This window comes from Mustela nivalis, assembly GCF_964662115.1.
Source record: "Mustela nivalis genome assembly, chromosome: 16".
Classification (NCBI taxonomy): Eukaryota; Metazoa; Chordata; class Mammalia; order Carnivora; family Mustelidae; genus Mustela; species Mustela nivalis.
Window position 1 is genome coordinate 23,037,543 of NC_139035.1, and position 25,177 is coordinate 23,062,719.

At 40.2% G+C, this 25,177-nt stretch overlaps 1 protein-coding gene and 1 long non-coding RNA gene across 7 annotated transcripts in view; both read right to left on the reverse strand.

Moving 5' to 3' along the window:
• Nucleotides 1-2,595: 2,595 nt before the first annotated feature.
• LOC309850341 overlaps nucleotides 2,596-25,177 on the reverse strand; it is a 208,821-nt gene continuing 186,239 nt past the window's right edge. Inside the window, exon 2 of the long non-coding RNA XR_014304198.1 lies at nucleotides 2,596-3,845. This is a non-coding gene — a long non-coding RNA (uncharacterized lncRNA). The remainder of the gene's footprint in view (nucleotides 3,846-25,177) is intronic.
• The window catches only part of SOAT1 (sterol O-acyltransferase 1), a 75,772-nt gene continuing 57,730 nt past the window's right edge, over nucleotides 7,136-25,177 (reverse strand). For all 6 annotated transcript variants that reach the window (XM_082704094.1, XM_082704093.1, XM_082704092.1 and 3 more), the window contains 11 exons: nucleotides 21,289-21,396; nucleotides 19,448-19,730; nucleotides 18,607-18,685; nucleotides 18,019-18,100; nucleotides 17,664-17,709; nucleotides 15,656-15,785; nucleotides 13,956-14,053; nucleotides 12,597-12,695; nucleotides 10,478-10,613; nucleotides 9,535-9,680; nucleotides 7,136-8,199 (listed from right to left, as the gene is read on the reverse strand). In XM_082704094.1, coding sequence (XP_082560220.1) covers nucleotides 8,143-8,199; nucleotides 9,535-9,680; nucleotides 10,478-10,613; nucleotides 12,597-12,695; nucleotides 13,956-14,053; nucleotides 15,656-15,785; nucleotides 17,664-17,709; nucleotides 18,019-18,100; nucleotides 18,607-18,685; nucleotides 19,448-19,730; nucleotides 21,289-21,396 — 1,264 coding nt within the window. In that variant the 3' untranslated portion in view covers nucleotides 7,136-8,142. The remainder of the gene's footprint in view (nucleotides 8,200-9,534; nucleotides 9,681-10,477; nucleotides 10,614-12,596; nucleotides 12,696-13,955; nucleotides 14,054-15,655; nucleotides 15,786-17,663; nucleotides 17,710-18,018; nucleotides 18,101-18,606; nucleotides 18,686-19,447; nucleotides 19,731-21,288; nucleotides 21,397-25,177) is intronic.

Here is a 25,177-nt window from a genome sequence, read left to right on the forward strand (position 1 = left end):
TGGAAGACCAAGGTAAATAATCTTTCATATTCTTAACCTAGTTTTAAAAAAGTAAGTAGGGACGCCTGGGTGGCTCAGTTGGTTGGACAACTGCCTTCGGCTCAGGTCATGATCCTGGAGTCCCGAGATCGAGTCCCGCATCGGGCTCCCAGCTCCATGGGGAGTCTGCTTCTCTCTCTGACCTTCTCCTCGTTCATGCTCTCTCTCACTGTCTCTCTCTCAAGTAAATAAATAAAATCTTAAAAAAAAAAAGTATCTAAGTAGGGGATGGATAGAAGAGATAGACAAGTGAACAGATTCAAGGACACATAGAAAATAAAATCTATCGAATTTGGTTAAGCGGTTAGATCTTTGGTATTAAAAAGACATCAAAGGCCACTTCTCATTTTCCATCCTATGCAATGGTGTGATTATATATAGTTTCCTGAGCAAAGGTATGCATTAAAGTTGTAGAAGTATATGGTAAATGCACAAAAACAGGTCAGAACTTAAGAATATTAGTTTATTGTGGATCAGATAGTTAAGTGTCGGCCTTTGGCTCAGGTCATGATCCTGGGATCCTGGAATCAAGTCCCACAAAGCATCTCCTTTGGGATCCTGTTTCTCCCTTTGCCTCTGCCTCTCTCTCATGAATAAATAAAATTTAAAAACATATATATTACAATAAGATCATAGCTATCGAACAACACAGTTGCCACTCTTGGCAAAACTCCTATTTCGATACCAAGGGAACCCTGAAGTGGAGAGAGGTAAAAATACTGAGGTCTTTGATGGAAACTATCACAACACAATCCAAGATGAGCAGGTAGTAATCTTCCTAAATGGAAAACCTTATGATAGTAAAAATTGTCACGTAGTTATAACATGGCTAACTGAGCTTGTTGGCATTGACTGAATTCTATGGCAGCTTAACACACACCCAGCTCAGTAGTAAGGACCTCCGGCTTCAAGCAGAGGGTACCTCAGAGGAGATTCAGTGTGATCACTGAACATGCCCTGAGCTGGGGAAAAAGCAGGAGTGCATTTGCACCAATCTCTTTGATCAATTCCTTTTTTTTTTTTTTTGGAGAGAGAAAGAGTTGGGGAGTGGGAAAAAATCTTAAGCAAGATCCAAGCTCAGTGCCGTCTCACCGCACTGAGCCAAAAACAAGTCTGGATGCTTAACTGACTGAACCAACTGAGGCACCCCTCACCAATTCCCTTTCTAAGTGTGTGCGCAGGGATTACACACTCATTCATGGGCACTTACAAATAGCATGCATAGCTTCCTGAAGGAGTCAGTCTGGGGAAGAGGCCAATATTTGTACTTCGTGTAGCTTAACACTGAAGGTATCCCTAAGTGCTGTGAAGGAGACACTGAGAAAGCCAGCCAGACACTGCCCAGCCAAGCATCTCTCAGGGAAGAGTAACTTCTAGTGTTGCTTCCACAGGAGGACATTCCTAAAACCGAGATGATGCCTCAGCTGTTCCGTCATCATTCATTTAAGTCCCCTCCTTCTGATTCCACGTGAGTGTGCATATGGAAGATGCTTTTGGTTTTGTTCACAAGCGTTATCTTCAGTACACAGCGCAGTACCTGGCATGTGATGTTGATGCACTCTAGAAGAATTCCTCCTTCTCATCATACCATAAACTGGTCTTATACAGAACAATTGTTGCCAACCTGATTGATTTCTCATGGTATAGTTACAAACTGGTATTCCAGTTTTAAAAGTTTCATGAACTTCATTCATTGGAGTCCAAATGCAAGCTGAGTCTAAAGGGTCAAGACCCTCAACTTCATTAAATTTATTAAGGAAAACTGCCACACCATGGTTCTGCCCTGGTGCCAAAGAATACTCACTTGGTCGAAGAAACAGAAAGGGGCCCATCTTATTTCTGAAGGAACTGCACCCTTCCCTGTCCTCTGGCCCTGCAGAAGCAGGTGGCTAGAGCCAGAGCAGGGGAGATTAGAAGACTTCTTAGCTTTTAGTATGATGATGTTTCTATGGGAAGAATGTTCTGATGTCAAAGCCTACTCATAATAGGTTTCTATTATGAGATTCTTTGGAGGAATGAAAGCAATGAATCTTGCTTCAAAATCAGTTTCCCCCAGTCTTGTCTGAAAAGGGACACTTTTCCACCAACGTATTTCCCAACTCTCATTAGAAAAGGAAGTCCATTTCTACCCATTAGGGGAAGAGCTGAATGCATTTTTAGAAACAGCCATTCACAAGTTTTAAGAGGCCAACTGCAAAAGGAGTCAAGCAACAAATAATGACCACAATAAAGAGAGGCGGCTCAAAGTGGCAGTGTCACAACTGGCCGTACCATTTATTGACTTGTAATCTTCAACATGATTCCCCCTCCATCATTCTGGGCTCCTGGGTGGCTTAGTTAAGTGCCTGCCTTTGGCTCAGGTCATGATCCCGGGGTCCTGGGCTCGAGCCCCACATCAGGCTCCTTACTTAGCGTGGAGTCTGCTTCTCCCTCAGCCCCTCACACCCTGCTTGTGCATGCACGCTCTCACAATCTTTGAAAACTGAAAAACATCTGTAATTATGAAATATGTAGATATTAAATGAACTGATTACTTTTAAAAACAACAGAACTAAGTTTTTCCCAAATATTTTTATTTACCACATTCTTCACATATCCAATATCTTGCCATTTTATATATGTAGATTTTAAGACCGTGCATACTGAACAAAGTGACAGTACCAGTGATTAGACACACAGGGCAGGGTGTTGGGGAGAGGGGGTGGTTCCTGTATAGAAATTCTGGAAAACAGCAACAGGACTGAATCAGAAAAGACATCTTTAATTATAGGAAAACCTTTAAAACCACCACAGATGTCCATGACCTCTGCTATGCTCAGAACACGACGGATTTCAAAGCACAAGCTGGACAAGCGTAGACACAGGAAGGAAGCTGCCGCACGGGCCCAAAGGGCAGAGCCGTGGCTGGAGCTGCAGCGCTCTTCTCACACAAGAATTGGCACATCTGCACACGGGAATCCAAACTGTATCCCTACGCGACTGCATGCACAAACTGCCTCAAGTCTCAGAACCACGAGGGAGCACACCCGCCCCCTCACTGAAACAAACAGACCCCAAACAGACCCCACAGCAAGGAGATTACCGGCTAGTGTCACATCAGCACTCCCTTGGCAGTGCTAGTAAAAATAAGGAAGAAAACATTTGGGGAAGAAAAAGGAATACAGAAGAGGCAATCTTAGTTGTGTTTTTTTTTTTTTTAAACTACATAACTTCTGAGATTAACCCTTTTTCTCAGATCCAAATTAACTATTAAGAAGTCTTTATGCTTTACAGAAAAACAAAGTGAGAACTTGATTGAAAGATTTCGTAGATTACATAGGCTACAGCTTTCCAGTTTTTATCATTATTGATGTTCAAGCAGGCATTAAATTTAGGGTGAGAAAGAGCAGACCAAGCAAGAAGGACTCCATTCTCCCCCTTTCGACCAGAGTTGAAATTGTGTTTTACCTCCTTTATAAACTGAGTTCCAAAATTCTATTACCTGATAGAAACTTTAGTGATGTTAGAAACTACTCAAATTCTTATATAAGCTTTACTAGTAATACTCATTTTATTCCTCAGAACCTTTATGTTCTAGTTTCTTCAATTTCTGAGCCATAAACATAAAGCCTTGAGACAAGATATGCAAGTGTCCAAGACAGAGCTGTCTCTGTAGTATTTATGCACACACATATAAACTGTTCATAAAAACTACATAAGTCACATAAAGTTTTGCACAAGGTTAGCAAGCAAGTCCATTACACATTATTAACCAAAGTGTGAACTATCTTCCATTAAGAATTTTGCCTTTCAAGACTAGAAGCTTTCTTTACACAGGCAAAAGTTAATGTCTCATTGGTTTCCTTCTTCTCCATAAATTCTAAAATTTAACTATAAAGTATACACACTATTTCTAACACTTAAATACCTAGGTAAAAGCAGACGTGCTTTTCTTTTTAAAATACTAAGCAGGTAAATCTGAAAGTAATTTCGGAGGTGGAAACACGAGTGCCTTTAAGAAATCTTGTTAAGGGGCGCCTGGGTGGCTCAGTGGGTTAAGCCTCTGCCTTTGGCTCAGGTCATGATCTCAGGGTCCTGGGATCGAGCCCCGCACCCGGCTCTCTCCTTAGCGGGGAGCCTGCTTCCTCCTCTCTCTCTGCCTCTCTGCCTGCTTGTGATCTCTCTGTCAAATAAATAAATAAAACCGTTAAAAAAAAAAAAAGAAAGAAAAGAAAAATCGTGTTAAATTCTTGTCAGTCCTGTTACAGGAGTGCTTCTATCAGTCAAGGTGACAACGGGGATTCACATTGTCATTGAGTCTATTTAAAAGCACATACTCTCAGGAGTGTGCAGCATTTCAAACATTCACATTTTTGAAAGATTCCAACGAGTTAACAAGGATTCAGGTTTAGAATTTATAGAAGGTAAGAAGATACTGAGGCCCACTTTCAGCCAGGGCTAGTGTTTTGCAACAACCCTATGAGGTAGTTACTGCCCCCATTTTACAGATGAGGGAAACTGTGGCTCTGATAAACAAGGCAACTGTGCCTACTGCCACACTGCTTAGTAAGTATGAGGCTATCTGAAACACCGGTGCATGCCTTTTTTGCTGCATCATTGGTTTTCTGACTGGTATCTGGGGGTAGGAGAAAATGGGTGTCCCAAACAACAGGACTCCAGCCCTGCATCCCAATCTCAACCAGAAGCAGTTCTTTTCTATCTGTTTTGCATGCTGGGCTTAAGTGTAACAATTTTTTTAATAGTTTCATAACTAAAACACACTCCATCAGGCCACCTGGTTACTACAATTGTTATTAGTTTACCTTCATTATTTTTCCCTTACAAAATAATGAGCTTTGCTCAAAATTACTCATGACCACATAAAACATCTTTTTGCATAGAAGACTTTAACAGTTCATAAATTACATCTTTTTAGGTACATAGCCCACATGACAAACCTTTTTAGATACATAATGTTCTATTAGGCCTGTCCACTCTTCAGGCCAAGTATGATTTTAAAATTCAATGAAAACCGCCTACACAAAATCAATGACTTGTGCAACAATCTGTGCTCCCAATTATAGACTATTTACACACTGTACCCTGTTAAGCTGCCAATGTCACCTACTTTTACCCTACAGCTAAAAGGAAAAGGCATTTCCCCCACTCCTCATGCTTCCAAAATCAAAAAGTAGTTACTGAAAGGTTAAAAGCAGCCTGAATTTTCTAATTAAATTCTATCATAAAGCAAGCAACTTCACTTATTAGGCAACTGTAGGAGGTTGATCCACCAAAAACAACTCCATTTTCCTTCACTACCCAGGACTGAGAATGAAAGCATCTAACAGATTTTAAAATTAAGTTTGAGATATTGTTGTTGCCTTGGAGGAAACACCCACAATTATGGCTACTATCATTAATACTTCTTATAGGAAAGGAGTTTTAAAAGCTTTCCTTTTCAAAATAAGAAAGTATCATCCTGGGGCACCTGGGTGGCTCAGTGGGTTAAGCCTCTGCTTTCGGCTCAGGTCATGATCCCAGGGTCCTGGGATTGAGCCCCACATCAGGCTCTCTGCTCTGCAGGGAGCCTGCTTCTCTGCCTATTTGTGATCTCTGTCAGATAAATAAAGAAAAAAATCTTAAAAAAAAAAAAAAAGAAAGAAAGTATCATCCTATAAGCAAAAGAGGAAAAGTCAGTAAATCTTCCTAAAACATAACAGAAGTTTTATTTAGGAGTGTAGATAGTGGTTTAAATAAAATGACTTTTGCTATGAGCAGCTAGCAGTCCATGGATTTCAAACTAGTTTGTCACAGAAAGTAGCTCTTCCTTTACACATTTGTGAAAATTTCTTAGGGCAGTCTTAAGGTCTAAGGGTTCTAAAGAACCCTTAGTTTTAAGTATCCTTTGTTGTCACTTCAAGGTCTTGGGCAGGGGGGAAAAAAACTAGTAAAGGGAAGATGAAATCATGCTAAAAAAAAAAAAAGGCAAATCAACAACAACAAAAAACCCACCAGCCTTAATCAATCCAATAAATGCAATATTCAGAATTGATAGAGAGCAACAAAAATCAAATAGCAATGAAGAGTCCAACATTTACAGCACTTAACAGAAATACAGATTTGAGGGTTTCATTCTCTCCCTTCAGGTGATGACTCACTCATGAACAAATCTTACACCAATTTGGTTTTCTTAACTCCTTCAATATATTTAAAATGTAGTCATAAATTCAAGTGAATAAGAGCACCTGGGTGGCTCAGTGGGTTAAGTCTCTGCCTTCAACTCAGGTCATGATCCCAGGGTCCTGGGATCGAGCCCCACATTAGGCTCTCTGCTCAGCAGGGAGCCTGCTTCCCTTTCTCTCTCTGCCTGCCTCTCTGCCTACTTGTGATTTCTGTCAGTCAAATAAATAAATAAAATCTTTAAAAAAAATTTCAAATGACTGATTCATTTTAACTTGAAAAAAAATATACCAACATTTACAAGATGTCGTATAAAGCAGTCTCATTTGGAGGTTATGGCTCCCTGCTGGGAGACAGTTACTGCTGGGAATGTGTGAAAACCTCCTGTCACAGTCAGGAGCCTATCTGTTAAAGCTGGGTTTGATGTTTGAAAATTGCCCCAACTCATCTGCATCAAAGGCACTGAAGAAAATGGGTAATGAGGCTGGGTACTTGTGATACAAATTAAGTTGTGACTAAGAAACTCCATTCTCCTTATGACACTCAAACTGACTTTAAAACAATTCTAAAAAGATGTCCCACAACTTTCTGGATAGAAGTAGGGCTATTAGAATACCAACACAGCCTCTCGGGTTGGCTGCTCCAAATAAAAATCACCTTTTGGGTAATTCTTAAGTCTCAGTTGTTTGAGTGGAAGATTCAACTCCATGGTCTATGATCCCATTCAATGCTTGGTCTTGACAAACATAATCACACCCCATACAGACAAAATAATTCCTGCACACCACACTGTATTAGCAATGAGCATCTTATAACAAGGAGACATCACATAATAGAGTACATTTTCTTGAAAATGATAACATATTAATTTGTTTCAGCTAAAGTATACATACTACCATTAAAAGTGTAATAATTGAGCACTGCAGAAGCCAGCTTCTGGATCTTTAAAAATCACTTTAATATTAATGGAATTTGATTAATACTTATATGTTACAGACTTACTAGTCTGCCAACTATTTCAAGTCAGTATTTATTAAACAATAAGTATACCAAAGAGTACTTCTAAATAACTTCCCGAAAGTTATTACCTTAATAGCGTTTACAACCAAAAAAAGTTATCTTCCACATTAAGTTCCACGATAAAATAATTTAAACATATGACTGACTCAGCAAGTCTTTTTTAAAAATTATTTTGGAAGATGTAAAAGGAAGTGTCTTTTCTTTGTCCTGTGCCACTTCTCTCTTCTTCCCTTCCTACTTCTTTCTGTTCCCTCAATATGTAAGATTTCAGATACAAACTCAAGAATTCAAGGTGAAAGGTGTAATTTTGCTTCACAAAAATCATGACCTACACTTCATAGAGAAAACAAGGTAAAAACTGAGTAGACCGAACTTTTTAAAAAAACAAAAACAAAAACAAATAGGAGGCATAACAAGATTATCTTTGGAAACTAGAGATTTTCACTCTACTAGAAATAGCAAAATGTTCCACATTATTTTCTTTCCTTTCCCAGGTACATAGTTAATTAGCATACATTCCAACAGTGCGCCTGAAAAAAATTTCTAAGCCCCAAATATTTAAATTATTTCTTCGTTAAGTGTTTTGGCTAAGTCAGTGGCCAAGGACACATGGGGGTTTAGTCATGATGTTTAGATGGGAGTCAAAAACAAAACCCAGCAAAAATTGATCACTGTTGTCAGCTTAAGTCTCCCTTCTCCCAAAAAGGTTAAAAAAAAAAAAAAAAAGAGTCCTGCTTTAAGTGCACAAGATTCCAGTAAACTTGCAATATCTCAGCTGACCTAGGAACGGAGGAAGCCATCTGTAAAGCGCGCAGTGATCCAAATACGACAGGTAACGTCAGTAACGACTGGAAACAGATGCTGGCCCCAAATCAGGCAGAATACCCATCTTCAGTATCAAGGAATGAAACGAAGTCCAAGCTTCTAAAACACATAACGACAAGTCCAGGAACGTGGCCGGATATAATCCAGAAATGTGGGCTTCAATGGGGAAAGAAGAATGGAAGAGTAGTTTATTTTCACACATGTGTGCGCAAGGTGTCAGGGTAGACAGGGATGCGTTCATTTTATACATTGTGTACCTCTACAATGCCTCCCATCATTTCAGTAACCTTTAAGCTATAAGCAGCTTGCTAATTCAAAAGATGTTCATTATTTTTATCTGTAACACAGATTATAGTGCTTTAGAAGTTTTACAGAAAGATTTTGAAGTCCAGTAAATTCTATACAATTACATGGACTTCCGACCAAATTCCAAACAGGCACTACCTCTCTGCTGGATCTTGCATTTTATTTTAGCACAGACCTATGGTTTGTTGCCTAACATCTAAACTGTGGTAGGGTAAAGATGATAAAATATATACACAAATTACTATAATACAAGTTTAGAATAACTAAATTATCTAAATGAGAACACATGAAGCATTATTAAAGTTCACCAACAGGAAAAGCCTGGAACAAGAATCTGAAAAAGCTGGAAGATGCTGCATCCGAAGTGGATTTTGAGAAAATAAAATCTGACAGGTGGACTCGGTGTGCAGATCACCAAAGACAGCCCAAAGCAGCTAGTTCAGATGCACAAAGGGGGGATAAATAGGAAAGGAGGAGGCATAAAGGCAGCATAAGAAAAACAGCAGGAGAAGGATAAACAGCAGGAGCAGCTTTGGGAAAGAAACATTAATTTGTCTATAGGTGTCGTCTTCAGTTACAGGTACCTGTGAGAAATAGTCAGAAATACCAAGAAGGTGCCCCCTAAATATTTGGGAGTTATCCGTATGCAACTATAAGTGAAAGATTTAAAAATGAGACTCTTACATAATTACAAACAACCACACCACCAAAGGTCAAGGGAAATGGGATCTTAGACATAGGAGTATAGCTGGACATTTTCACAAAGAGTTTATTACTCTAGGAAGGAAGAGGGAACAAATACATGTATTTGTAGATGGTGGCAGAGGGGGCATATACATGCCACTGAGAAGGCCCTACAGAACACCTACATTTTCAGGACACAGGAAGGAAATGAGAAGACCCTTTAAAAAACAAAACAAAACAAGAAACAGTGAAAAAGAAAAAAGAGAAAGAGAGAACCAAGAACTAGGAACATTCAATGTAAAGAAAACCAAAGAGAAGAAAAATCTCAAAGCCAGTACAGTAAGATCAGATAATAATCTAATCCTTTTACTCTTTATTTACCTCCCCTTAGCATTAATTCAGCATCATTTCCACTACTCTTCTTCTTAATACTGCCCACGAAGCCTCACAATCAGGGGACAAAAACTTTACTTTTCCATTCCAGCCTAACCGAAGACTCACATTTTTGAGAGGACAGTGCTGACGTGCATACCACTCTTGGGAATAAAGGCACAGGATGACGCCATGGCCCGCGAAAAGGGAAGTCCACATCATAACATTCCAAATTGGCCTTTTCCGACTGTCGTTGACAATGAAGTTGAAAGCCACTAAAGTTAGAATGATAAAAATATAGTTATCACAACATCATCTATCAGGAAACAAGGGGCCTCAGACATGTGCTGTAATCGTGTTGTTATCACAATGAGCATCAACTATGGGTATACAGGTTTTATTCTGGCTACTGGTACTGTAAGTAAAAATGAAGCTTCAGGGCACCTGGGTGGCTCAGTGGGTTAAAGCCTCTGCCTTTGGGTCCTGGGACCGAGCCCCATGTGGGGCTCTCTGCTCGGTGGGGAGCTTGCTTCCTCCTCTCTCTCTCTCTGCCTACTTGTGATCTCTGTCTGTCAAATAAATAAATAAAATCTTTTAAAATAATTAAAAATTTTTTAAAACTGAAGCTTCAAGTGTTGAAATTTATTAATCAGTGATTTAACAAGAAATCAGAGAATATTCAGAGCAGATGAAAATATATTTCATGGAATCATTCATATTTGAACTTGTCCTTCCCTCCACACACCCAAACAAGGGTCCATGTTTTTCTGGGGTGAACACTAACAGAGTGTGAAACTTGTTTATAGTCTTCATGATCTCCCAAATTAGTGTTATCATTAGTCTTCAAGAGCCTTCAAAATCCAAGTACACTTAAGTGTATGTCTCTTCTTCAAAGGATGAGTGCTGTGCACCAGAGCGTGGTTAATTACTCAAAGTCAATGCTGTGACTGTCTGATAAACACTGCCTTGAAATGCTGTTGCTATGATCTAGTTGTCCACCCTGCCTTAGACGTCATCGTCTACTTTTCTTTCAGCGTGACCCTCAGTACTCTCAGGAGGCCAAGATACTTACTTCCAAAGAACATGAAGAGCACGAAAAGCACTGGATAGAAAAAGTTCAAGCAAATAGCCAGGGCATATTCATGCACTACAGCAGACACAGCAAAGACAGCTAACATGGCAGCCGACTTGAACCTCTTGGTGAAAAACTAGGGTAAAAGGAGAATATGAAAAAGCAATTTTTTAAAAAGTAATTAAGCCCAAAGTAGACACAGCCAACCCTTGAATAACACAGGTTTGAACTGCATGGGGCCACTTATTCAGTTAATAGAGCACAGTACAACTGGAAAAGGTATGTGCTATGCTAAGTGCTGTGAAGGGTGTAAACCTGGCGATTCACAGACCTGTACCCCTGAGGCTAATACATTATATGTTAATAAAAAATAAAAAATTATTAAAAAATACAGCACAGTACAGTAAATGTGTTTCTCCTTATTATATTCTTATCAACATTTTCTTTTCCCTAGCTTACTTTATTCTAAATATATAGTATATAATACACAGAACATACAAATGCATGTTAACCAATTGTTTTATCTTATCAGTAAGGTTTCCAGGCAAAAGTTTTGGGGGATGCAAAAAATTACATACAGATTTTCCCCCTGCATGGGAGGGTCAGCTCGCCTGCCCCACTTGTTGTTCAAGAGTCAACTGTATATATGACTTATAATTATCACATGCTAAAGGCACCTATTTTATTATGTTTATTTTATATTTGACTTTTCCAATCTATTCCTTGGGTTAATCCAAATGTAGTAAATAGGGGCGCCTGGGTGGCTCAGTGGATTCAAGTCCCTGCTTTCAGCTCGGGTCATGATCCCAGGGTCCTGGGATCGAGCCCCACATCGGGCTCTCTGCTCAGCAGGGAGCCTGTTCCCCCACCCCGCCCCGCTTGTGCTCTGCCTACTTGTGATCTCTGTCAAATAAATAAAATCTTAAAAAAAAAATGTAGTAAATAATTACCAAAAAAATCTACGCTTAAAATCCTTATTATACTAAAATGAGGCACTGTCAAAAACATTCATGTTGGAAAAATTGGGCATATTTTAAAAAACCTACCTGTAACCTGTATTTGTAAATCATTACAGTAGACAAAACATAGTTTTCATATATAAATGGACACATCAAATCTCAACCTTTAGAGTAACACGGTATGGTAAAAAAGGCACACATCCTCTCCATCTGCACTACAGACCTTTAAGTGACACCACATTTATGAATGAAAGAACGCTTGACCACAGCACTGTCTGCACCATGCCATGCATCACTTGGCCAAATAGTGACTTAATAACCAAAACCCGCAATCCAGAGATACCAGGGATCATCAATCATGACAGTCATCAGTCTACGTAACATTCCGTTCTAAAGAATATCTCAAAGACACGTATCACCAATGGAGACATATAAATCCAAACTAAGTAGTTCCCTACTTTAGCAGAGAAACACACACACACACACAGAGAGCTAGATTATTTACTAGCAATGAGATTCGTAAGAAATGATCTGTTACTAATAGATCATTTCACCTTCTCTAGATGCCTCCATGCATTCTTACTTCTTAATTGTGTAAAATAAATCCAGAGCACAACTGTGGTATTAGATCTCATCACTGTTCATACTAGTCTCTAAGCAGTACTGTCCAAAGCGTCAGCTGTCTTAAGACATAAATGGCCCACAGAGAAATGAAGACCACTTCTAGCTGCAGAATAATACTTTCTGGAGGAGCGCCTAAGTGGCTCAGTGGGTTAAAGCCTCTGCCTTCGGCTCAGGTCGTGATCCCAGGGTCCTGGGATCAAGCCCCACATCGCAGAGAGCCTGCTTCCTCCCCCTCGTTCTGCCTACTTGTGATTTCTATCAAATAAATAAGTAAGGGCGCCTGGGTGGCTCAGTGGGTTAAGCCACGGCCTTCAGCTCAGGTCATGATCCCAGAGACCTGGGATCGAGTCCCGCATCAGGCTCTCTGCTCAGCGAGGAGCCTGCTTCCTCCTCTCTCTCTCTCTGCCTGTCTCTCTGCCTACTTGTGATCTCTCTCTGTCAAATAAATAAATAAGAAAAATCTTAAAAAATAAAAAAAAAAACTTTCTGGAAAAGGATCTTTATTTCTTTCACATCAAATGTATCTTGCCACTAACCCAGAGAAAGTCCTTGTAAGCATAGTAATACAACCAGTCATGAACCACAACGTTCCAGGTCCTGTAATAGTTAGCATATGATGTGGAGTTCCACCAATCCTGAGGAAAAAAAAGCAAAGATTTAGAACTACACACACACAACAAAGCAAAAACCCCTGAATATTCCTAAAGAACATACACACACAAAATAATATCCAGAATGTGTTATGACAATTTGTTAGTCTATACACTGATGTCAGAAAAATCTTAAAAGACATTTTGGTTATTAGTGCTCAATATATGAATTTTAGTTCCATATATGATGAAGTCCCTAACTTCACTTTGTCCCATTATCAAAAAAGTTATGACGGAAGATACAGAACATAGAGAATCATTAAATCTAAGGCTCACCTAAATAGTGATCAGTATATCCCCTTACGCTGCTAAAACATAGGGAGAGCATTCTAAGAACTGCCCCACTGGTACCATAAATGACAAAATTTACATTGTACAAGGAGTGAGACAATGGTTACCTGTAACATATCCTTCCTTATCTTAGTATCAGACCCATGGAATCAGACAGATGTTGCAACCCACACCCCCATTTCTCGGAGGAAGGAGTGCAAGGTTCTGGGTATTACCAGAACCACCACAAACAAACAAAACCCTAGAGGGCTTTATGCAGCATTGCAGAACACTATGAACACCCCGGTTCATCTAGAGCTTAATTCCAACTGTGTGAGAATACTATTTAAGTATAATTAATGTCTTCAAAAAAAAGGAGGGAAAAGTTATTTCCTTTATGAACTATTCAACAGTCTTAAATAATTTGCTAAGATCACTCCTACAGCACCAGACAGTCAATTTCAAAAGAATGATCTGCAAAATCTCATGATGCCCTCTGAACACACACTTTCCCACCAATACAGGATCCAACAGAAACCATATGCTTTTTTAAGAGAACAGATATTAGGGGCGCCTGGGTGGCTCAGTGGGTTAAAGCCTCTGCCTTCAGCTCAGGTCATGATCCCAGCTGGGATTGAGCCCCACGTCCGGCTCTCTGCTTAGCAGGGAGCCTGCTTCCCTTCCTCTCTCTGTCTGCCTCTCTGCCTACTTGTGATCTCTGTCAAATAAATAAATAAAATCTTAAAAAAAAAAAGAGAGAGAGAGAAAACAGATATTAGGGTAGAAGATAAGGCTGTGAGTCTGTGCTAAGTATATCAACATCAGAATCTCAGAATTAATATTGGTAAAACTTATGGAAAAAGAACTTCACAATGTTTATGCTAAAAAGCTAGTAGCCAACGATGTTCCAATACTCAACAATGAGAATGTAAGTGCACAAATAAAGTGTGAAAAGGAAGGAGTCCAAGTATTTACCTTATAAAACATCCTGTCACCAAAGCGTAACATCTCAGCAAAGGCATTTAGCCAACAGTGTAAAAAGGCAAAAAACGTGAGGAACAGTACCAGCACACCTAAAAATAAGATTAACGATATTAAGAGTCTTTTCCAAATAGCTCACGCAAAGCAGTTAATTTTATGTCATGATGGTCCTAAGAGCTAGAATTATTCTGTAAAATAAAAAAGTTACTGTTCTAGCTTACCAAGTCAAGAAATGACACCATGTTCTTTTGGAAAGTTTTTTCATTTTAGAAAGCATTAAATTCCTGCCAAGTGGGTTTATAGGTAACAAATGACCCAGCCTGTTTTTAATAGAAATGCCTGGATATATGGCTTAATGTGGTACCCAAAGCCCTTTAACATATGACCCTCATGCATTCCTCTAAACGAGGTGCTGAGAACTGTGGGAGATTTTGCCCCCTAGAGAACATCTGACAATTCTGCAGACACTTTTCGTTGTCACAATTCAAGGGGTAAGGGTCGTACTACTGGTATCTAGTTTTTAGAGGAAGGATATTGCTAAATATCCTATAATGCACAAGACAGCCTCCAAATGTCCAGTGACAAGGTTACCTTATCTCTGACTCTATTCCCAGTGTTGTAAACATCGTCCATACCTGGACTTCTGCCATTCTGAAATACTCCATGCCTTTGCTTCCATCCACTACCTAGAAGCACATTTCCACTACTTCTCTGCCAAACACCTACTTCTCAATACCCAATATTAAATGTCATGTCCAATATGATACAAAGTTCATTAGCACTTTGCTTATCTTACTACACACTACATTGCAAAAGAGCCATTTTTATGCCCATCTCTTATGCATTAGACAATATGGGAAAGACTAGCTCATTGTTAAAACACAATCCCTGATCAAGGAATTTGTAGCCTAGTGAAGAAGATATGTATTTAATACAAATTCTGTTAAAGGGACAGATAAAATAATTCATTGGAGTCAATTTGAGGGGGGGGCAATCAGGAAGGGTTACCTAAGAGTCTGGGATGGAGGTTAAGGAAGAAAGAAGGTAACAGAAAACATGACAAACATCTGACAGGTAGAGAAAAGAGAGTAAGTAAAGGAAACTGTAAATGCAATTAGACGGCAAGCTTTCAGAGTAAAGAGCATGTTATGTCCTCTTCACTGCTAGGTCCTCAACCCCTGGCACGTGATAGGTACTCATGTATCCCTAGAAAAAAAATATGAATCAAGAGACTGAGCAATGGCCAGAAAGAAAGGAGAATGAGAATGAGTAGCAAGAAAGAAATTTCACACCGTGGATCCAAACAGTGCTTCATGGAGATGAAACGAAGTAAGGGCTAAACCATCTACCAGATTTAGAATCCGGAGAGACTTCAGTCAAGGCCATCAGCATCCTGGTTGGATTAGTAGCAAAATTACAATGGACTGAAGACTGAACAGGAAGACCAGGCATAAATACGGACTACCCACAGCCACAGAAAACAAAACTTGAATGAAGTCAGACGACAAAGAGAAAGACTGGGCTGAACCTGGAAGTATACTCACTTATGAAAACAAGACGGAAAGAAGTCGAGATGAGGACAGATGCAGAGATGACTTCCGAGCAAAAACCAGGAAAGTCAAAGGTGTGCCTGTGCAACAGCTTTTTTTCCTCACAACTTCATGAATGGCCATGTTAACCAGTACCCATGTTACCTGGCAAGATGGAGTTAAATACACACAGGACCAGAACACGAGCGCTGAAGGGCTCCTGTTTGATATTCCGAAACAAGGGGGCGCAGAGCCTTTCAAAGATGTAGTACACATAAAAAAAGCAACCAAAAACCTGGAATATAACAGAGATATAGTTATAATACTGATGGATTGATATAAGGAAAGACAGTGATTGTTTTTCCTTCAAAGGAAGATAGATATGTGACCCTTAGACTAATGTTCATATGTATGTTCTTAAGTATGTAAGACTGCCAGACTGCAATCCTTCAGAGATGTTACACAGCTAGTTTCTGTCATAACCTTTTCTCCCAACCCTTTACCACATGGGTGTTCGATTGAGATTAAGAGTTTAAAACGGGCGGGGCACCTGGGTGGCTCAGTGGGTTAAAGCCTCTGCCTTCGGCTTGGGTCATGATCCTGGGGTCCTGGGATCAAGCCCCCCATGTCAGGCTCTCTGCTCAGCGGAGAGGCTGCTTCCTCCTCTCTCTCTCTCTCTGCCTGCCTCTCTGCCTACTTGGGATCTCTATCTTTCAAATAAATAAATAATCTTAAAAAAAAAAAAAAGAAAGTTTAAAATGGATCTCCTGGGACTTATGACTCTGATAGAGAAGGGCAGGGGTGGCAATGGGGAAGCTGTCACAACATACCCACAATATATCCCAAAATAAAAAACCGTAAGGAGGGGCGCCTGGGTGTCTCAGTGGGTTAGGCCTCTGCCTTCGGCTCAGGTCCTGGTCTCAGGGTCCTGGGATAGAGCCCCACATCAGGCTCTCTGCTCAGCAGGGAGCCTGCTTCCCTCTCTCTCTCTGCCTGCCTCTCTGCCTACTTGTGATCTCTGTGTCAAATAAATACAATCTTTAAAAAAAAAAAGTAAAGAGTGGGGGGAAATTAACGTAGGTGCTTACTAAAGTAACCAAACGGAAAGCATTTAAACTCTTTTATTGCTTTTGACTTTGGCAAGACAAACACCATCTACTGGACTGGTAAAGAGTTTGAAAGACTTAAGAAAGAGGTCTAAAGTTCCCAGTAGACATGAATTTACCAACACTCTAAATAAATTATTATTATAAATTTGAATCTCCATGTGTAAGGGCTTGCCCCTCCCAGAGGAACTTGCTTGTGGACCCCGCTTGTAGGGGTGGGGCAGGTCAGGTGGAGATGTCCAATCGGTGTGGCATGTGTATATCCACTAGGGTGAATTGAGATCCAATTGGCCACCTGTATAGGGGTGGGGCTCAACCAACCGTATAAAGTTTGCTGTGCGAGGCTAGCAGGGGAAGAGGAGAGCTGTGACGGGAGCAGAAGGAAGAGTCAGTGGAGTGGAAGAGTCAGCAGAGTGGAGGAGCTGTAACAGCTCTTGTAAGAGCTATAACCGCTGCCAGCAGTCCCTGCGCTGACAGTCTCCAGCCTCTGGTGGTCCCGCCTCCGGTGGCCCGGAGCGGCTGCCTGCAGCCTCCAGCAGTTGCGCTGATGACGGTCCCGAGACGCCAGCGGCCCTGAGATGCCAGCGGCCCTGAGATGCCAACAGCCCCTAACAGCCAGCAGCCTCACCGCAAAATGCCTCACCACCCCAAGCCACGAGCGGCTTTGTCCGCAGCGGTGGCTTCCTCTGGGTGGCAGCCTTGTCAGAGTGGCATCGTGGGGAGCAGAGTCTCTGTCATCCGGGTTGTCCTCCTTGTCATCGGGTTGTCCTCCTTGTCATCGTCGCTGTCATCGTTGCCTCGTCCGTTGCCTCGTCCGGGAAACGGTCTTGTCCAGAATGGCCTCTTCTTGGGAGTGACCTTGTTGGGATCATCGTCATTGTCTTTTCCTTATCTCTTGTCTTTTCCTTATCTCTTAAAGATAGCCCTGACCAGTCAGTTTGATTCTTGATGCTTGGCTCGAAATCAAGTTTTGCTTGACCTTCGCTTTGTATCAGTCTCGTTCCTTTGATCACGGACCCTAACACATGCCCCACTAATCTACAAAACTTATAAAGAAAAAAACTCACCTGTAAAAACTGCATAGCAACATAACCCCATCTTACAGTGGGAGTCCTAAAAAGAAACAAAATAAGTTTTCTAAATAAAGTAAGTTGTATTTTAATAAGATCCTCGTAATGTTTTCTCCACAGAGAACACGTCATTTTTCCCACGTGGAATGCCTGTATAATTCTGTCAAGAATTACCATAATCAAACTGGACTGCTAGAATCACCATCTGGGGCTTTCCCAAGCCAGCAAGAAAGTTAAAACTCATTTTACATTCGTCGTAACCCTACATGAACTGGCCCCCTGCCTACCTATCCCACCTCATTCATGCTACACTTCTGCTGCTCAACACATTTCTGGTTCACAGAACGGATACCTGGGATAGTTGTCACGGTAGATGAGGGTAGGTGCAAACAGGAAATATAGGTACTGGTTGACTGTGGGTATTGGAATCGTCTCTGGAAAAGGAAAACTCTGGTTAGATCAGACACTCTTCAGTTTTTCCCAGCAAAACTAAAAGGGAGAAATAAGCAAGCATATAATAGGGAAGAGTAAAAAAATGACTTCTCTTAGCTCGTAGCATTTCTTATCTCCCAGAGTGACTTCTTACCCTTATATTGATTCAGTATTGCCAATTCCTCTAAACTAAGCTATTTCTGTGACTCAAAATACCTTCTAGAGTTTGAAGCAGCAATTCAAAGAGTAAGCACACATGGAGGTAATGAGTCTATTAACACTCTATGAAAGTAAGGTAAAGTTTAACACTCCGGTGATGAGTGTTTTTAAATGGTAGGTACAAAGTCAAAACAGGGAACAATGAAGAAATAGTGAGACAGTCTTCCAAATCAATATGGATCCTACATCTTTAAAATCCAACATAACATCCACAGAATGTAAAACGCCATACCACTGAAAAGTTTGAAATACTCCATTGAATAATCCTTGACCTAACAAAATTACATACCTGATTTCTCCTTAGCTGAATTTAGTACCCGAGGCACATTCTCTCTGACAAATGAATGGGCTTTCATTACGAAACGAATCTACAAAAGGAGGGGAGAGGGGAAAAAAGATGAACTTTTCTGCCACTGTCTTGTCTCCTATAAGCAACCCCAGAACAGCACTAAATCATATGAAGAACTTCCTAATTTTGCATACACCAACTCGAATTCATGTTTATGGAATAAAGCAAATGAAAAACAAAGTGTAAAGACAGACAAGTTATTACTCAAATTATTTTACATCTAACAGCATTATCTATTATAGTTATATTACAGTAAGAAATTAAAAGCCTGATCAAAGACAGTCTCCTGAAACAGTCCTTCAGAGCATAACAGACAGCCAATTTAAGTCCAAAAATTCTGAAGGGTGTATAAACAAAATAAATCCTTTATTCAGACAGCAACAGTTTGTATGACAGAACAATGAATCTGATAACCTCAAAGGCAGAGTTTTTTTTTAATTTTTTTTAAAGGCAGAGTTTTTAATTACAAAACAACTTTATCATTTAAATGACTTCTACAAAATAAATAAAAATAAGTGACTTCTACAAAGTGTTCAAGAATAAAATCTGAATTCGTCCTAAACAGCTCAATATAATTTCATTACCAAGAATCAAAGAACACTGAAGCTAGTATGAATTTTAAGACACGAGATGATCTAGTTTAAAACTTTAATTTTATAAATACTAGCATGAAGAACTAACAGGAAAACTGACCCAACTAATACAATTGAAAGTAAAAGAATACTAGTATTATTATTTTGACAAAACATAGCATTGCATCGGGCAATCCTCAAAACCTTACCTGTTCAAGTATAACAATGCACCGGGAAGCTGGTGGTAGCGTATATGCCAATACAACATATGTTGGTCCCAAACCTAGAATGCCAATCTGGAAGACCATGAAAAGGAAGCAATGGAAGAGAGAATGGACCAGTGGGTGAGTACTCCTGCTATAACCTCTGGCCCAACGTTGAAAGAGGAAATAGGGAACACCAAGTGTACTCAAGAACATAGTACACCATGTCCACATAGCAATAGGAAGTTTGCCAAAAGCGTAAGACAGGAGACTGAACTCGAGCACCAGCCTGGAGAGAAAAAGCACAGAGAAAGAGCACAAAAGTAAATTTTCAATATGCACTAATTGACTCACAGAACTCAAAACTTTTACACCTAGAACTCTCAAACTTAGAAAATACAACAACATTAATCCATTGTGGTCAAGAGGGTAAAGTTGTACGAGAAGAAAAGGTGCTTCTAAGCCTCTGCTTCACAATATAACCCAACAATAAATATTCTAAAAGTCCTAAAGTAATATAGTATTTGAACATAAGATACCCAAGATGACCTAAAATAATAAAACTTCAAGCCGTGATTAGAGTCCATCATTAATAAATTTTAAACTCTCAGTAATTTAATACATAAAAGTATTCAAACAGCAATCACCTATGTTCAAAAGATGATTTTTCAGGGAGCGCCTGGGCGGCTCAGTGGGTTAAAGCCTCTGCCTTCGACTCAGGTCATGATCCCAGCGTCCTGGGATCCAGCCCCACATCAGGCTCTCTGCTCAGCCAGTAGCCTGCTTCCCTTCCTCTCTCTCTGCCTGCCTCTCTGTCTACTTGTGCTCGCTCTGTCAAATAAATAAATAAAATCTTTAAAAAAAAAAAAAAGATGATTTTTCAGAAATAAGAATTCAAAAATCTATTAATACACTATTATACCATTACCTCAAAATATAATATAATGTACGTAATTTGGTGGATGATGACCACACTGTCATTTTTAAAGTTTTATTTCACTTTTATATTAATAAGAAAAGTTTTTCAGGGCACCTAAGTGGCCCAATCAGTTGGGTGTCTGACTGTTTCAGAACAGGTCATGATCTCCAAGTCCTGGGATCGAGCCCTGAGTCAGGCTCCACCTACAATCTGCATTCTGCTTCAGACTCCTCCCCACTGCCCTCTCTCTTCCCCACCCCACCCTCTGCCCCCACCCCCACTCATGCACAAAAGCTTATGCACTCTCTCACTAAAAAATAAATCTTTAAAAGAAAAGGTTTTCGGGCGCCTGGGTGGCTCAGTGGGTTAAAGCCTCTGCTTTCGGCTCAGGTCATGGTCTCAGGGTCCTGGGATCGAGCCCCGCATCGGGCTTTCTGCTCAGCAGGGAGCCTGCTTCCTCCTCTCTCTCTCTCTGCCTGCCTCTCTGCCTACTTGTGATCTGTCAAATAAATAAAATCTTTAAAAAAAAAAAAAAAAAGAAAGAAAAGGTTTTCAAACATTAAATTCTAATAAGCTACTTATTTTTTATAATAACCTGAAATGCATACCACAGTGAGAAAATTTTAAATCATATATACAAAATTGTCCCATCTGGAAAATTACCTAGAAACTACCAATTATGGACTCCTAAAATAGACCATTTTAAAAATAAAGGTAAAAAATTAAATAAATAAAAGTAATAAAACTTCTAATATTCCTTTTAGTTGTCCTTTTGGGAGAAAAGAATCTCACCCTCCAATCAGCTGCTTTGCGATTTTCTGAAGCAAATTCACCCGAAACACCAAAATTTACCAAAATTTAAATAATACCATGAAAACTCCCAACACCCCATGCATCAACTAGCCAAACGTCTTTTTTCTTGTCTTACCTTCCTTCATCAATGTAATCTACAACAAGTGTGCTGAGGATGAACAGAATGAGGAGGGCAATAAACATGTGATAGATTGTTCTGATGTGGTCCACCTCAAACAGCTCACTGTAAATACAGTTCGAACAAATGAAATTATATTTCATTTTAAAGCACCATACATTAAAGTCTTTAAGGCAGTTCAGCAAATTCTTAACCCACCCTCAAATAGTAATCATGACTAAACATCTCCAAGAGGAATGACAGAATATGAAACGTGAAGCACAGACCATAAATGCCACGGCCAAGAAAAAAACTGAATGTAAAAGCTTAGGGTAAGGCTCTTTCCAATAAAATGATACTACCCTGAGAGAACAGTATGGGTATCAAACACTTAAGCAAATGGGAGCATTTTTGAAAACCTGCCGAAAGTGAGTGCTTCTCAGGTAGGCAAAACAGGAAACACAAAAGCTATTCCAAATGTTAACAAGTGTTTGTCTTTAATCCTATTACATTCCACTCCCTATACCTAACTACTATTAAGTGCTATTCTATAATCCAACTACTACCCTACATGTCTATAAACTTAACCATTTACAAATATCGTTATTTTCTATCCTCACCTATCTTTTTATTTGATTAAAACAGGGCTATTTCCAAAATAGAGCAGTGACTTTCCAGATGACATTTTCTTCGAGAGGTAATTTCTTGTATTTCACTAAAACAAATTTTTTAGCCTTGTTTTTGTGAAGATGTGTGCTCATATCTACATTAACTTTTCAAAAACATTTTAGATTACCCTGGATTAAGGATCTTCAAATTCCAGTAAAAATCAACCTGAGCCATAAAATATGTGTTTTACTTCCCTAGTTAAAAAAATGTTTTGAGGGGGCGCCCACATGGCTCAGTTGGTTACGCATCCATCCAACTCTGAGTTTCAGCTCAGGTCATGATTTAGCCTTTTTAAAATATTTTTTGTTTAATTTAAATTCAATTAGCCAACATATAGCAAGTACATCATTCGTTTTTAATGTAGTGTTCAATGATTCATTAGTTCTATGTAACACCCAGTGTTCCATCATGCACCCTCCTTAAAGTTCATCACCCAGTTACCCCAGCCCCCACCCACTTCCCTTTCCATACTGTCAGTTTCTTTCCTGGAGTCAAGATTCTGTCATGGTTTTTTTTCTCCCTCTCTGACTTCTTCCCATTCAGTTTTTTCCTCCCTTCTGTCCTCTGCCCTATTTCTTATATCCCACATATGACTGAAACCCTAAGATAACGGACTTATTTCAATCAGCAAAATCTCCTCCAGTTACATCCATGTTGATGCAAAAGTTAGGTATCCATCCTTTCTGATGCCTGAGTAATACTCCATTGTATGTATGAACCACATCATTACCCATTCATCTGTTGAAGGACATCTCGGCTGCTTCCACAGTGTGGCTATTGTGGACACTACTGCTATGAACACTGGGGTGCATGTGCCCCTTCTTTTCACTACATCTGTATCTTTGGGGCAGATATCCAAGAGTGCAATTCCTGGGTTGTAGGGTAGCTTTATTTTTTAACTTTTTAAGGAACCTCCATACTGTTTGCCAGAGTGGCTGCACCATCTTCATTCCCACCAACAGTGTTAAGAGGGTTCCCCTTTCTCCATATCCTCACCAACATCTGTTATTCCCTGTCTTGTTAATTTTAGCCATTCTAACTAGTGTGAGGTGGTATTGTTCTTTTTAGCCTTTCTTTCAGCAGGGCACTGGCAGGGCTTTGTGCTTAGCAGGGACTCTGCTTCCCTGCTCCGTCTACCCCTCTCCCAACTGGTGCATGTGCACGCACTCTTTCTCTCCAAAATAAATAAAATCTCTTTTAAAAAGGTTTATAGGGGCGCCTGGGTGGCTCAGTTGGTTAAGCCGCTGCCTTCGGCTCAGGTCCCAGGTCATGGGATAAAGTCCCTCATTGGGCTCTCTGCTCAGTGGGGAGCCTACTTCTCCACAACCCCCTCACCCCGCCTCTCTGCCTACTTGTGATCTGTCAAATAAATAAATAAAATCTTAAAAAAAACAACAACAACAATAAAAAAAAACTTTGGGACGCCTGGGTGGCTCAGTGGGTTGGGCCGCTGCTTTCGGCTCGGGTCATGATCTCAGGGTCCTGGGATCGAGTCCCACATTGGGCTCTCTGCTCAGCAGGGAGCCTGCTTCCCTCTCTCTCTCTCTGCCTGCCTGTCTGCCTACTTGTGATCTCTGTCTGTCAAATAAACAAATAAAATCTTAAAAAAAAAAAAAAACACTTTGTAATTAAAGTATACTTTAGGGGTTCCGGGGTAGCTCAACTGGTTGAGCAACTGCCTTCAGCTCAGGTCATGATCCTGGAGTCCTGGGATCAAGTCCCACATCAGGCTCCCTGCTCAGCAGGGGGTCGGCTTCTCCCTCTGACCTTTCTCCTCTCATGCTTGCATGCCCTCATTCTCTTTCTTAAATAAATAAATAAAATCTTCAAAAAACAAAAAATAAAAAAATAAAAAGCTTTGTAATTGAAGTACACTGTAGGGGCACCCAGGTGGCTCAATCGTTTGAGCATCTGCCTTTAGCTCAGGTCATGGTTAGAGGGTCCTGGGACTAAGGCCCAACCATGGGTTCCCTGTTCAGCAGGGAGCCTGCTTCTCCCAATACTCCATGTTCCTGCTGTCTGGCTATCTGTAAAAAAGTAACTTTTTTGTTTTTTAAAGTGCTCTTTTTTTCATATAGTACAATTCTATCATTACAATCTTCTAATGTTCAAAATAATTTATCTTCCCCTAGATATATGGCCTTCTCATCAAATAGATCAAGGTGGTGTACAGAAAGTAAACTGTGGTAAGTGTAAGATGTTGTTTTTAAAAAAGCACATTACAGGACGCCTGGGTGGTTCCGTTGGTTAAGCAGCTGCCTTCGGCTCAGGTCATGATCCCGGCGTCCTGGGATCGAGTCCCGCATCGGGCTCCTTGCTCAGCAGGCAGCCTGCTTCTCCCTGTCTCTGCCTGCCATTCTGTCTGCCTGTGCTCGCTCTCTCTCCCTCTCTCTCTCTGACAAATAAATAAAATCTTTTAAAAACAATAAATTAAAATTAAAATTAAAAAAGCACATTAAGGGATGCCTGGGTGGCTCAGTCAGTTAAGCCGCTGCCTTCAGCTCAGGTAATGATCCCAGCATCCTGGGATCAAGTCCCACATTGGGCTCCTTGCTCAGCAGAGTCTGCTTCTCTCTGCGCCTCTGCCTGCCACTCTGCCTGCTTGTGCGCTCGCACTTGCACTTGCTCTCTCTCTCTCTCTATCGCACTTCCACTTGCTCTCTCTCTCTCTCTCACTGACACATAAATAAGCACATTAAGACACTCAAGGTAATTTTCACCAGCCCAACTATTTCAGATGACCTATCCTAACACAGGTGAAACTGCAGCAGTATTCTGAGGAACAACTGAGTAAATAAATAAATCATCTACTCAGAGAACAGTACAAAAGAAATATTCATTGTCTACCCAAAGCACATCTTTTTCCGTTCACACATGAGGTCCCATAGGTAATTTATACTGTCTAATTTTCTCTATAAAATTCACACAATCAGGGTTTTAAAATAAGTCTGAGAAAACTATCAGGTTTCTAAGCTGGCTAGCCATTAAGAGATAAAAAATACATAATATACCAAGAAACACCACCACCAAAACACTCATGAGGGGTATACCTAATTAGAAAACACTTGTTCTAGCTTTGGGGGTAACCAGTTTTCTCTATATACAACTTCAAGAAATTTGTCAGAGGACAGATAACTATGTTCACCTCTAACCCCGCCTTTGAAACTACATATAGAACCAGAAAATCACAAAAGAGGAGCAAGACAGCAAATGTACAAGAAGTACCAAAACTAATGAT